We start from the raw sequence: 13,890 nt of genomic DNA, 5'->3' as shown, positions 1-13,890 counted from the left end.
CATAACATTGTTGGGTAATGTAACAATGCGAGATCAGTCAGGAATGCAACTACAGAAAAGCCTCCTGCCCCTCTTCAGTCACCACATCTGAGTCTGGCCTCTTGGCAGCTACCTCTCTGTTGTCTTTGCACCTACAGTAGCTGAGATGTATCATTGAAGCACATAACACAACCTCACTCTACTTCCCATCTGCAGCAAGAGCCGTGGTTGATTGGCAGTGGGGGTGGGGGGATGTATACCACTGCATACACCTGTACATGTGCATTCTCTGTGACTTTGCAGTTTGACTGACCTTACACAATCACTAGATGTGTGAGGAATGTCTGATAATGGATTCAGAACTTCTGTGCAGTGTTCATTTTGGGAGGAAGAATACTTCCCAATTATAATTTCAAGTTCATTATGCAGGGTCTGTCATATTTTTGAATTGGGTAGTACAGCTGAGCGATTGACTTCAGAGAATGGAGGGTGCCTTGATTTGTCCATTAAAGGCCGAAGTTTAGTTGCTGCAATGTCATCGAATGTGAAGCACCGTACAGTCTGTGACGAAACAAGCTGGGATATTTTTTCTTCCTCTCTTGTTTTGCCATCTGCCTCCTTAAATTTGTTTTTTCGCTTTTAATTAATTACCATTAACATACGTGAATATAATCTGCATTTTCATAAAAGAAAAAGGTTGGCCCTCAGTTTTAAAGAATATAACACCAGATCTAATTTTGTGCTTAGTTTTATGTATGTAATTGATTTTTTAATTATTTTGACTATTCCTAGTTAATACTTACATTATAGGGTAGAATCAGTAATTGTTTCATAACTTAAATTCTGTTGTTGACATATAAACACATATAAATTCTATACTAATTATAAACATTTGGAAAACAAAATACTACTAATCTTAAAGTATGTATTTAGCTCTATTCAAAAACATATTAGCAAAGCCAGCCCTTAATTAATTCCAAAGTAATTAACAATTTTGTCAAAAGTATTGTTTGTGTAACAATGTATGTTAATTTCATGATTTAAACAAATAATTCTGCCTGACTCTTGCAGTAGAAGAAACTATTAAAAAAACACAATTTTTCGATTTATTCAGTTAATTTAATGGGTTAAATTTTAATTGTAATTTCTATAAATGTAACTTTGAACAATGTGTAATTTCAGTACCTATTATTGTGAGGATATATAAGGCCCTATTTTTGGTCACAAAATAGTCAGGCCATGGCTGAGTGTCAGATGAGAGACTTGTGTTTATTAGAATGACAATAATGCTTCAGCTTAACCATTGAATAAGTGTTAAACAATTAGGCTGTTTGTAAAAACAATGACAGTGTCTGCTCCACATGTACCTGATTATTCTTCAGGAACTGTGAACTTTGTGGTCAGGTTTTACTGCTCGTAGAAGTTAAACAGTAAACTATTGTAGCAGTATGTGGAGGTATGCCTGCAAACTATTAATGAGGCTTATGAAGAGTTAAACAATTGTTGACTGGCCGTATTAAATGTGTATATGGGGGTTGTGAAGAGTGAAATTAAACTATGGTGAAATGCAAATGTGTACCTGTTGGCTACATTATTTACTATAGTCAGTGTCCAAATTACAAACCCCATTTTTCAGCCAGTGTAGCAACGCAGTACATTGACACCGAGGACAACAAATGAAGAAAATAAAGCAAGCGGAACCGCTACATGTCTCTCTCTGGTGATTTTTCATAAACAGTGAGTTTGTGACATGGACACAGTTTGACATTGCAGCCGTTTAATATTCTCACCCACCAACCTATTGTGGACTGCAACCTATTGTGAACGGGTTGAAAATTTCAACATATGTAATGAATAAGAAGCCACCTGGCTCTGTCAACAAAGCAGTTACACCCAAATACATAGTGTGCTCACATGCTGCAAGTCTTTCACTATGATTCTTCAAGTCTCCTGCTTCCCAGCACTCGTGACATCCCAGCTGGACAGTGTATAGTTTCAGCAAGATGGTGCAACTATGTGCACAGTTCTTAATACAGTGACTGCCTTACAAAATTAGTTTCCGGTCCTCATTATCTCGAGATGTGACAGTCTCCACTGGCATCCTCCCTTCCCTGTTTTAAGCTTATTTAAATTCTTTTTATGGGGACCTGTCAAGTCCTGATTATATGTTAACGAGCCAGACTGCATAGAAGATCTGAAAATGACAGCTAAGCAGGAAATCATTCATATTACACACCAAATGCCAATTGATGATATTCTGAATTTTCAGGATTGGCTAGAATCATGCATAAATGTAGATAGCCAACATCTGAGCAATGTGATCTTCAAAACATAATTGAACCAATGAAATCCCCAATATAAACTATGTATTATCATAAATAAAAATATTTTTAAGCAAAACAGACTAAATGAATATTATTTGAAAGCCTTGTGATTCCAAGGTAGCCCCTGTATGATCAAACTTGGATAATCTGATTGTTTTGGAACAAACTGCAAATCAAATTTTTGGTCCCAAAGCAGTGTTCTGCTTTCTTTTTAAAGTGATCTAAAGTGGCACTTCAGCAGTTAAAGACATTGTCTATGGTTGACTTTCATTTTTTATGTTTTTTTATCTTTTGTGTGTCTATTTACCACTCATAAATCATATCCGTGTGATTGGTTGGCTTTCTTCTATTGCTTTTTGTTTCCCTCCTGGAATTCCCATTATCACAACGATTTGAGGAGGAAAACTGTATGGCCATTGTCTTGTGTTTTAGTAACATTAGAAATCCAAAGTGAGGATAATCATTTGATACACTAGTTTTAATCATTTGATACACTAGTTTTGGTTTTATTCATGGTGAAAGAGTATACTAAATGTTGAACTTTGTAATTGTTTTTGTGATAATATGACTCCTATGCTTGGAATCTTGTATGATATCTTACAGAGAAGAAAACTCCTCAGACTCAGGAAGCGGCTAGTTCAGGAACTCCTCCACAACGATCTCAAGCTGAAGAGGCAGGTAAGAGCTTGCCATTTTCAATAAAAGGTAACTTATATGTTTTTGCATTGGTTGTTGTTTCTTGTATAAAGTTGTTGGGAATGTAGTGCTGAGACACTTGCAGATGTTGTAATACAAATAATGTAAAGAGAAACCTCTAAAGAGTAGCAAGCAACTAGATGAAAGTTCAAGAGTGCTAGAGTCTGGTAATCTTCTAACAACAGTTATTGGCTTTTAACTTTTGTTTGATTACCAGATGCTGTAATTAATTTTTTTTGGGGGGGGGGGGGGAGGGGGGTAACAGGGGTTGGGGGGGGGCGCGGGGGTTGGGGGAAAGGGAGTTCGGGGGAAAAGGGGGTTGGCTGTGAAGCTCACCACAGCTATAACATGCTATAATTTCCATATGATTCCTTGGTGGTGGTAAGTGATGGAAATATTATGAAGTTCATTCTTTGTTGTATGAATTAGTTTCTGTAAACTAGATTTCCCGAATTAGATAGTGATATGTGCCTTGATTCCTCTGTAATGGCAAGCTTGGGACATGCTTTAGCAACCACCCAGCTACTTCGTGGTTAGTTGGTGAAACATTATGTACCATGGAGAAAAGTTATCTCAGTTTCGGCACATGTACATTTGAGCACTTGCTACATATCTGTTGTATTAGGTTTGTACGAACTTAGTGGAGTTTTGTCTGGACTAATGTTTATTTCTCTTCATTCATTGATTTATCTGCCCAGTGTGTTCTGTAAAACCCATCATGAGGGACAGCTTACAGGGATGTGGAACAAGCCATGCATACAAGGATGTGTAACAAGTTCTGGATTAAACATAAGATTGTTTCAACTGTAAATTGTCAGTGATGTAGTTGGTACATCAAGAAAGATATATCACTATATGTCATTAGTTGACTGGATGTCATTAGTGTACACACACACACACACACACACACACACACACACACACACACACACACACACGTCCAGGTTCTTGATTGTAAAATAAGAACCTGACAAGATTATGAAAAGCAAAGTTGCTACTTGCTATATAGCGGAGATGCTGACTCAGAGATAGGCACAACAAAAAGACTGTCACAATATAAGCTTTTGGCTAATGACACACACACACACACACACACAGACGACTGCAGCCTCTGACAGCTGAAGCCACACTGTGAGCAACAGCAGCAGTGCATGATGGGAGTTGCAGCTGGGTGGGGGCAAGGAGGAGGCTGGGGGTGGGAGGGGGAGGGATAGCAGGGTAGTGGTGGGGGACATTGAGGTGCTACTGGGGGGCATGCAAGGATGAGGTGGAGAGAGAGAGAGAGTAGGGCAGCTAGGTGCAGTGGGTATGTTAGACAGAGACCTAGGGAGAGGTAGGGGTGGGGAGGGGTAACAGAAAATGAGAGAAGTAAAAAAGGCTGGGTGTGTTGGTGGAATGAGGGCTGTGTAGTGCTGGAATGGGAACAGGGAAGGGGCTGGATGTGTGAGAAGAATGACTAACGAAGGTTGAGGTCAGGAAGGTTATGGAATGTAGAGCATATTGCAGGGAGAGTCCCCCCCTGCACAATTCAGAAAAGCTGGTGTTGGTGGGATGGATCCACATGGCACAGGGTGTGAAACAGTCGTTGAAATGGAGGATGCCGTGTTGCGCAGAGTGCTCAGCAACAGGATGGTCTACTTGTTTCTTGGCCACAGTTTGTGGGTGGCCATTCATGCGGACAGACAGCTTGTTGGTTGTCGTGCCCACATAGAATGCAGCACAGTGGTTGCGGCTGAGCTTGTAGATTACATGACTGGTTTCACTAGTAGCTCTGCCTTTGATGGGATAGGTAATTTTTGCGATTGGACTGGAGCAGGTGGTGGTAGGAGGATGTATGGGACAGGTCTTCCATCTGGATCTATTACAGGGATATGATAATAATACTAATACTAATAATAATAATAATAATAATAATTTTATTGTCTTTAAGCCATTACAGCAATAGACAAAGTCATACACATAATACGATACAGTACATGCTATAAAAGAACAGAATCATTATTAACGTTACAGTTTAATATCACAGGTCATGAAATCCTTTATATTGTAGAATGGGTTTACAACCAACCAGTCACAAAGTGTTTGCTTGTATTGTTGCTCTGGTAAAGTTTGTTAAATAATTTGTGGCCCATAAGTTCATAACTGTTACCTGATTTTGACAGTCTGTGGTAGGGCGTATAGATACAGCTGTTTCTCCTAGTGCTGTAACAATGTATATTTGCCCTGCGTTTTACTTTAGGTAAGTTCTTTTTTGTGTAGATTAAAACATAATAAATATATATTTTTTGTTGAGTAAACAAAGGTTTACAATGAGCCTTGTATGGTGAGCCTGTAATTATCCTAATAGCTTTCTTTTGCAGCAATAGTATATCATGCACACAAGTGGAGTTTCCCCATAAAATAATACCATAGGATATGATGCTTTGGAAAAATGAGTAGTAAGATACTCGTAACATAATTTTCAGGTACACAGTGCATTAATCACCTTAACAAATATATTACCCTAGACAATTTACCACTAATATACTTAATATGTGGATCCCAAGAAAGTTTATCATCCAAATATATACCCCCAAAAATTTAGCACAACTAGGATCATCTGATGGAAACTTGTCTTTTAAACTAAATACCATCTGCTGGGTTTTGCTTTCATTAAGCAAGAACCTATTTGCTTTAAACCAGTGTGAAGCTTGCTCAATTCTCTCTGTAACACGTTTTAAGGCTATTAAGCTCATTACTGCTATTCAGAAACGTTGTATCATCAGCATAGAGTACTGTTCTGGATTTAATAAATGACGGCAGGTCATTTATCATTATTAGGAAAAGGAAAGGGCCCAGCACGGATCCCTGCGGAACACTTACCTTAACTTGTTCTGTACTGGACATTTCTTTCCCAACATAGACGGCTTGCTTACAGTTTTGTAAATATGATTTTAATAGCTTAAGGCTGTTACCTTTAACACCATAAAAGTCAATTTTTTCGAGTAGTAGTGTATGTTCTCCACACTCAAAGGCTTTGCTTAGGTCACAGAAAGTCATTTGAGCAAAGCATTTATCTTCAAATACTTGATGGATGTATTTAACAACATTGTCTATGGCATCAATGGTTGACAGGTTTTTCCTAAAGCCATACTGTGATCCACTTATTAATCCTATGTTATGAAAGCAAACACATAATTGTTGGTAAATTATACATTCTAGAACTTTTGAAAAAAGTGGGACTATGGATATTGGCCTGTAACTTGAGACAGAATTTTTATCTCCTTTTTTATGTACTGGAACTACCCTAGACAGTTTAAGCTCATCAGGGAAAAAAACCCTCCAGTATACACTAGTTTATACAATATGTTAGTGGATAAACTATACAGTCTATTACTTTCTTCAGCATGTTACAAGACAGGTCATATATGTCTACACTGTCTGATGATTTTAACTGCTTCACTGTTCTTAACACAAAACCAGGTGAGACCTCAGAAATATTGAAAGTACTTGTGTTTGTTGATGACCTAGCAACATTTTTTGACAGTAACTGTGATGAGCTGATTTCAGGTTTAATTATAGCACTTCCTACTTCCTTAACTGATTTAATAAAAAAGTCATTAAATTCCTGAGCCATGAGATAAGGGGTTAGGAGCTGGGGTTGTGTAAGGATGGATGAGTATATCGTGTATGTTTGATGGATGGCGGAATACCACTGTGGGACGAGTGGGAAGGATAGTGGGCAGGACATTTCTCATTTCAGGGCAACTGAATTACATTCTTTGCCAGGGCTTCGACTACCTCTCGTTTGTGCCCTGAAATGAGAGATCTTTGCAGTTCTGCCAGCCAGGTGCAGTATGACTGATTAGGCTGCTATCTGAAGAGTTCTTGCAGCACAGATCCATTGTAGCACAGTTCAAGTTCATCATAGCGCAGTTCAAGTTAATTGTAACACGACACCATCTGTGCCCACAGTGCAGTCAGTTCATTGTCATTTGTGTAACAACTCATATAATGATAACATACCACAGGCAATGGCTTATTGACCAAGAATATGTCATTACAGTAACTGCACAAATCACAAGTCCAGAGAGATAAGTCAGAAAAAAGTCTGATAACCAGCAGGGTAACACACATTCGCTAGGTGCAGTACATTGGCAGTATGTAAGGAGTAAATTATGGCTAGACGAGAGGAGAGTAGGGTTAAACGTCTGGACGGTCACTGCGACACTGGTGGGCAGTTTTGGTGGTGGCCTCTGATGATGATCCCCTGGCCCCGGATGGTTCGCAGTGTGCCCTGTTGCACGGGCATCGTACTGGATGTGGCACCCAGCAGCCCAATAGCTGCTATTGGTGCCCTGGAATAGCTCAGAAGCTGTGACCATGCAGCTATTTATATCTGACTGCAAAATACAGCACATGGTTCAGACTACACATTCATTTTCAATATTGTGCAACAAGTAGACACTTTGGAAGCAAATAAACATTTAAACACCCTCTGTTGAACCTAATTCATACTCCATTCTTCATTAGTTGTCTCTTAACTTTTAATAAGGACCCGATGGCACGGCTAACTTGGTATGGCAGTGATATGAATTTCTTGTATGCCCTTTGCCTTGCAGTGACTAAATATCAGTTGAATAACACCATCATTGTGTCACGACTGCAAATGTGCAGTAGGGTATTATGATGTAAATACATATTTATTTCATTTTTTCTTTGAAACAATTATGTTTCACTGTTGTGCATAACATGTCTGTGCTTAATTAAAAGAATGAATTAATAGTGTTAATGCTATTGCAATAAGGATATCAGTAGCAAGTGAATGCTTTTGTTTGGTAAAAGGTCTAGTGTTGTCATTAAATTTGACAGTAAATTATTTTTATATGGGGGCCCAAAAATTAATTATTTCAACATTATTAACAAAAAATTAGGGGCCTTTTGATTTTACTTCATGTTGTTGTAAATGTAATTCTGCATGTTCTCAGATTGCTTTACCTTCATGCACAGGTTCAAGTGTTGCACATTAAACATTCAACATAATATGGGATTTGAAAGACACCTTTGCAGTGTACAAAAATGATTTACTATTGAAAGCATGTGAGTGTTGTATACAAGAGTTGTGGTGGATATTAATATTTTTTGGCGTTTTTAGTTTCAGATAGACAAGCCACGAAGAAGGTGCCAGTGAAACAGGCACAAGAAGTGGGAGAAGCTAGTGGTGCATCTGCAGTGGCTTCTGCTACCCATCCTGCACGAGAGCAGAGAGTTGCTGAACGTCTGCCTGAAGCTTTACCACGTCATCCACCCATTCGGGAAGCTGGGGCAGCTCAGTTACCACAGCAGAGAGCACCACCAGTGGCATATCCCTCAGATCAAACTGCATTTCCTCCTCAACGTGGCCGAGGTTACAGTTACGGCAGAGGTCAAGATCGTGGCCACGGCCACAGTCGCGGTCGCGGTCGTGCTCGTGGCCGTGGTGGTGATTACGGGCACGATGGTGGTGACAGGAGACCGTTTTCCCCACAACAGGAGGCTGCGCAGCAAGTGGCCGCTGCTCAGCCGGGTAGTGTGCCGCCTCATCAGTGGCAGCAACGCCAGCAGTCGCAGCAGCAGTACTCGTCACAGACACCTGCTCAGGAATGGCGAGGGAGAGGTAGAGGAAGAGGTGGAGGGAGAGGGAGAGGGAGAGGCACTCCTCAAGCATTCTCACCAACAGGAGACACTTTCCAAACTCGGGGTGCACCTGGTGCCAGGGAATCGCCCTTTGCTCCTAGCAGTGCACCACCTGGGCTGCCACAGCAGCAGGGACCACTGCCTGCACAGCAGATGCAGCATAGTGGACCACCTCATCAGCAACAGCGGAGACCACCACATGAACAGCAAATGCAACCCAGGGAGCGACCTCTACAACAGCAGCAGAGACCACATGTGGAGGGAGCACATCAGCAGACACCTAGGCAGCAGCAGCCACAGAGCCAAAAAGGTGAGACACTCTCTTATTCAGTTGAAAAATAACTTGCAGAATCTTTCTTTGAGTTTCTCTAATCAGATGTTTTATGCACTTTTATTTGGTAGCAAGCCTAAACCAGTATCTTCTTATAGAAATAACAGCCCTCAGTTGCAAATTGAACGGTTTATTAAAACTCCTTTACCATGGTTTCCATGTTTATAAAAATGTCTTCTTCAGAACGAAAATATTGACGACTTAAGCAAGTTAACAGTAAAAAACACACACACACACACACACACACACACACACACACCGGTACAATCGTATCTCATTGTGATTACAAATACATATTCAGATTAATCAATTAGAAGTTGTGACAGAGGTACATTAAAATATAGCAGAAATGTGTTGTAAGTATAAAATTTCACATCTATATGGAATTAAAACATGCACAACATGGTTATTGTCATATGCTTCTTCCTCACCAATTGTGTGTGTGTGTGTGTGTGTGTGTGTGTGTTTACTTTCAGAATAGTTTTCTCCTTGAATAAAATTTCTAAATATATGTATATTATGTAGTAAATAAGCTTTGTTGTGTAGTAATTTTGTAAAATAGGATGGAAACTCACAATATTCAAATATAATGTTGGATTCAGTAGTCAAATCAGTGTTGCAGGTTACAGTTGCTACTGTTCAGTTGTTTAGTGCTCATTTAGGGGAATATTCTTTCTGCAAAGTATAGAACTCTAAGTATCATTGCTCACCAATGTTCATTCCAGAGTGTTTCAGATGCAGTAGAGCTCCAGTAATTCAAGCTACTCGGGTCTGAGACTACCTCAGCTTACAAAATACGCATGTAATACGGAAGTATCACTAAATCAATGGGAATCATTAATAAATATTTAATGAGCACAAAAATGATTAAAAAATAAATAAGTAAGCAATATAGTACCTACATGTTATATGTACATTTGGACAAGAAGAGAATAGAAGCTTTCGAAATGTGGTGCTACAGAAGAATGCTGAAGATTAGATGGGTAGATCACATAACTAATGAGGAAGTATTGAATAGGGTTGGGGAGAAGAGAAGTTTGTGGCACAACTTGACCAGAAGAAGGGATCGGTTGGTAGGACATGTTGTGAGGCATCAAGGGATCACCAATTTAGTATTGGAGGGCATCGTGGAGGGTAAAAATCATAGAGGGAGACCAAGAGATGAATACACTAAGCAGATTCAGAAGGATGTAGGTTGCAGTAGGTACTGGGAGATGAAGAAGCTTGCACAGGATAGAGTAGCATGGAGAGCTGCATCAAACCAGTCTCAGGACTGAAGACAACAACAACAACAACAACAACAACAACAACAACAAGAACATGTACATATATGGGCACTCATTTCCAAGTTACAAAACTATAAGTTACATTTTAAAGAAATGTCCATAGTCCTTTGTTTTAAAACAACCTCTTTTTTAACAGCAATGTCACGCCCACCTTCCACCAAGCACGGTGTCAGTTGGAGTAGCTTCCACTTACTGTTCGATATAACACAATGCGACATGTAGCACTGCCAAAGCTCCGGTGTGAGTGATCACTGTTACGGTTTCTTCAGGCAATTCCTTGTTGTACATACAATAAAAGTTAGCTAATGTTCTAGAATCTGTACCATATTTTTAGTTAGGTGCACTGTATTTTAATGACCACTGTTGCTGAGTAGGCGTAACAATAAGGATGGTACGTACTGTACAACTGATTGTCAAGTTGTCATAATTAGTGAAGGGTTGACAAAGAAAGAGCAAGCAAAACATAATGTTACCTGTCCATCTGTAATAGAAATGCATTAGAAATCTGAGCCCAAGGTTATTTCTGTGCATTATGAACAAAAACATCCAGTGGGACAGTTTTACCTGTGTTGTATGTGGAAAATTTAAAGAAAGTTCAAAATGCAGCACATTCGAAAGTGTGTAAAACGTACATGCGGATAATGTACAAAAATAGGTTTTTACTCTAGTTCTATGTAAAATGTTAATTTTCTTAAGGCCAGCTCAAATTGCACGGAACCATGAAATACCGAGGCTTGAATTTCTGGGGCTCTACTGTATCAGCATAAACATAAACACCACTTCTGCCTGACATATATTTTAATTTTTTCTTAGTTTTTGTAAATTATATATGTGGACAAACATGTATAATTTTGCATTTATCTTACCATTAGCATATTAGATCAAACACAGCGTAAGTCTTAATGCTCTAAATTCTTCTTAGCATTTCTGCTACTACTGTCCCCTCTAATAGGTATTTACACCAGAAATTTTGTTGAAATATTAATATATGAAAAAAGTTAGAATTATCTTCCTTGCATAATATTTTATTACTCTTGAATATTAAGTGACATTATAAATCTTGTCTATCCATACATTTTATGTTTACATGATTTACAGTATTTTTAAACAAAGTTTGGATTATTTGTTGCAGTAGATCCCATGTGAATCACTTTGTTTGAGGTGATTTTCACTGCGCTCTCAATATTAAAGCCACCCACTGTACAGGGTCTTCAAAACTCTCAAAATATGCTGTAACAGATCAGACGAAAACTACTCAAATGGCATTTCTCAGGTGGAATGAGGCAAAAGTATTGCCAATGGAGTCAATAAAACTCATAAAATCACTACACTGTGTAGTGATACTAATTCTTGATAAAAAAATATATTTTTGGGTTTTCTAGGAAGAGAATCCGTCTTAATAATTGTTATTTATTTCCACACTATTACTTTATAACAGAATAGTTGTGGCCAGCTTCAGAAAGTAGCTCATGAAAGGTAAAATCATAAGTGAGCAGTAGTTTTACTGACTGCAGTTAGGTAATTGGTTGTTTTTGGATTATGGCACATAACAGAATGGTCATTAGGGGTCAAACAAGTATCTCACATGAATGGAACAACAGCACCATTATTACCTGCAACAGGCAGAAGATGTGCCTTGTTAGTGATGCACAGTTTTCTATATTTTGACTGAGAAACTTGGGGTGCAGTGTTATTCTTAGACACATGAGTGTAAAAATTGGCACAGAAACAGCTAAGTAAAAAATCTGTTCAAGTTGCACGTTTCTTTATATGGAATATTGACTTCCAAATTTTTCTTTGTGTAAGACTGTGTGTGCTGATTTGAAATTCTGGGTTGGTATATTTTACAGATTGTGTCATGTCTGCATAATCTTTCACTGATTGTACCAATATTCATTTATATTATGATATATTGTGAAATTCGAACATTTGCGAATGCCATAATAAACTGCTACTGTTATTGTCATCTGTAGGCTTAAACTTAATTGTTTTTTAGAGTAGTAGGTTTATTCTTGTTCAGAACAGTTGTTCTCTAATTTCTTTGTATAAATATGTGAGAAATAGATAATTTTTGAGAATTTCCAGATGATTAGAAAAATGTTTTTTGTAAATTACCAGTACAAATGTTTTTGGATAACGTATTTCGTAACAAATCAGCATTTGTGATTCATAGGTAATGACGAAGAATAGATCACCCTGAATTTAATTGTCTATCAACTAAAAGAAATAAGCATTTTTGAGAATTTTTGGACATTACTTGTTCTGTGCATAGTCTAATTTGTAGTAAATCAGCATTTGTGATTTAGTTATTTAGCAGATTTTCTAACTAACATATTGTGTTACATCTAGCTTTTCGATAAAGAGGATTATATATTATCTACATTTATCATAAATTAACTCTACTTTCTAGTTCGCTAATATCTGTAATTCACCTCAGAAAGTTTTAGGAAATTCAGATTTTACTGTTGCTTTAATTGAAATCTCATTTTGTGTATTTCCTTCAGTTCTTATAGGGAATTAATAGTTTTTGAGACCAACAGATGTAAAAGATAATCTGCAAACTTAGTTTAAAGTTATTTGTTCACTGTCCTGTAATACACTGCAACAGCCAAAATGCTGCTCTCAAACACGGGACGAGTTACTTGATGTTCGTAAGCAGCTGTAAATTGCCCTGACTGCTGTCAAACAATTGGCAGCTGCTGCAAATCAGTGTGTTGGAAGAGCTTCTGAGAGTCGTATACCAGTACCAGAGCTACCTCACGTACCATCCTCTGCTGTGGGTCCTGTCTCTTCTGCAGAGAGTATGGGGTGCATCATTACTCGTCCACTTAGCGGCGAGTGGCATTACAATGGTAGATCTTGGCATTCTGTGCAGTGTTGATGGGAACGAGGGAGAGCTCTGGGCATTATACCGATCCCCCCTAGCAAACAAGTTTGAGGTGCTGCCTTTCACTGAAACTGAAACTGAGTCAGTGGAACTCTTCACCTAATTTGGGAAAATCTGTTCTGTCCAGTGTCAAGAGTAGGCAGATGCAAAAGAATGGGGATTTATTATATAAATAAGAGAAATCAGGCCTCACACAGAAAAATTTAAATGCTCATTTTTCCCGTGTGCCATTCCAGAGTGTAATGGTTGAGAGACAGCTTGAAGGTGGTTCATTGAACCCTCTGCCAGGCACTTTATTGTGAATAGCAGAGTAATCATGTAGATATATTAACCATCAGCAGTTCAAACGTATGGCGAACGATGCTACTCTTTAGGGAAATGGCTGTGAGGGACAAGAAAGGACACCAGGTGCACTCAGTGTATATTCCAGAGGCATCATTAAACTTGTCGAAGAAGCTACTCCGGCAACCATTTAGGGAACAGGGTGCAAGCAACTGCAGATTGTGGTGCACTTTGGAACAAACTATGCTTGTCATCTAGACTCCGAGGTGACACTTGGATCTTTCCAGCGCCCCCCTGCGGTTCTGGGGGTTAGAATAGGCCCGACGTATTCCTGCCTGTCGTACGAGGCGACTGAAAGGAGTTTCACAAGTTTTGGCCTTTATGAGATGGTCTCCTGTAGGGTTTGACCTCCATTCTTCAAAATTTTTCCGAAGAGTGAGCCAATTGGGG

The 13,890-nt window shown here is 38.8% G+C and overlaps 1 protein-coding gene across 2 annotated transcripts in view; it reads left to right on the top strand.

Moving 5' to 3' along the window:
• LOC126202889 (protein argonaute-2-like) overlaps positions 1-13,890 on the top strand; it is a 333,247-nt gene that overhangs the window by 45,182 nt on the left and 274,175 nt on the right. For both annotated transcript variants that reach the window (XM_049936951.1, XM_049936952.1), the window contains exons 3-4: positions 2,907-2,981; positions 8,134-8,964. In XM_049936951.1, the coding sequence (XP_049792908.1) occupies positions 2,907-2,981; positions 8,134-8,964 (906 nt within the window). The remainder of the gene's footprint in view (positions 1-2,906; positions 2,982-8,133; positions 8,965-13,890) is intronic.

Source organism: Schistocerca nitens, chromosome 9, assembly GCF_023898315.1.
Source record: "Schistocerca nitens isolate TAMUIC-IGC-003100 chromosome 9, iqSchNite1.1, whole genome shotgun sequence".
NCBI classification, from domain to species: Eukaryota; Metazoa; Arthropoda; class Insecta; order Orthoptera; family Acrididae; genus Schistocerca; species Schistocerca nitens.
This window is presented reverse-complemented; position numbering and strand designations above follow the sequence as displayed.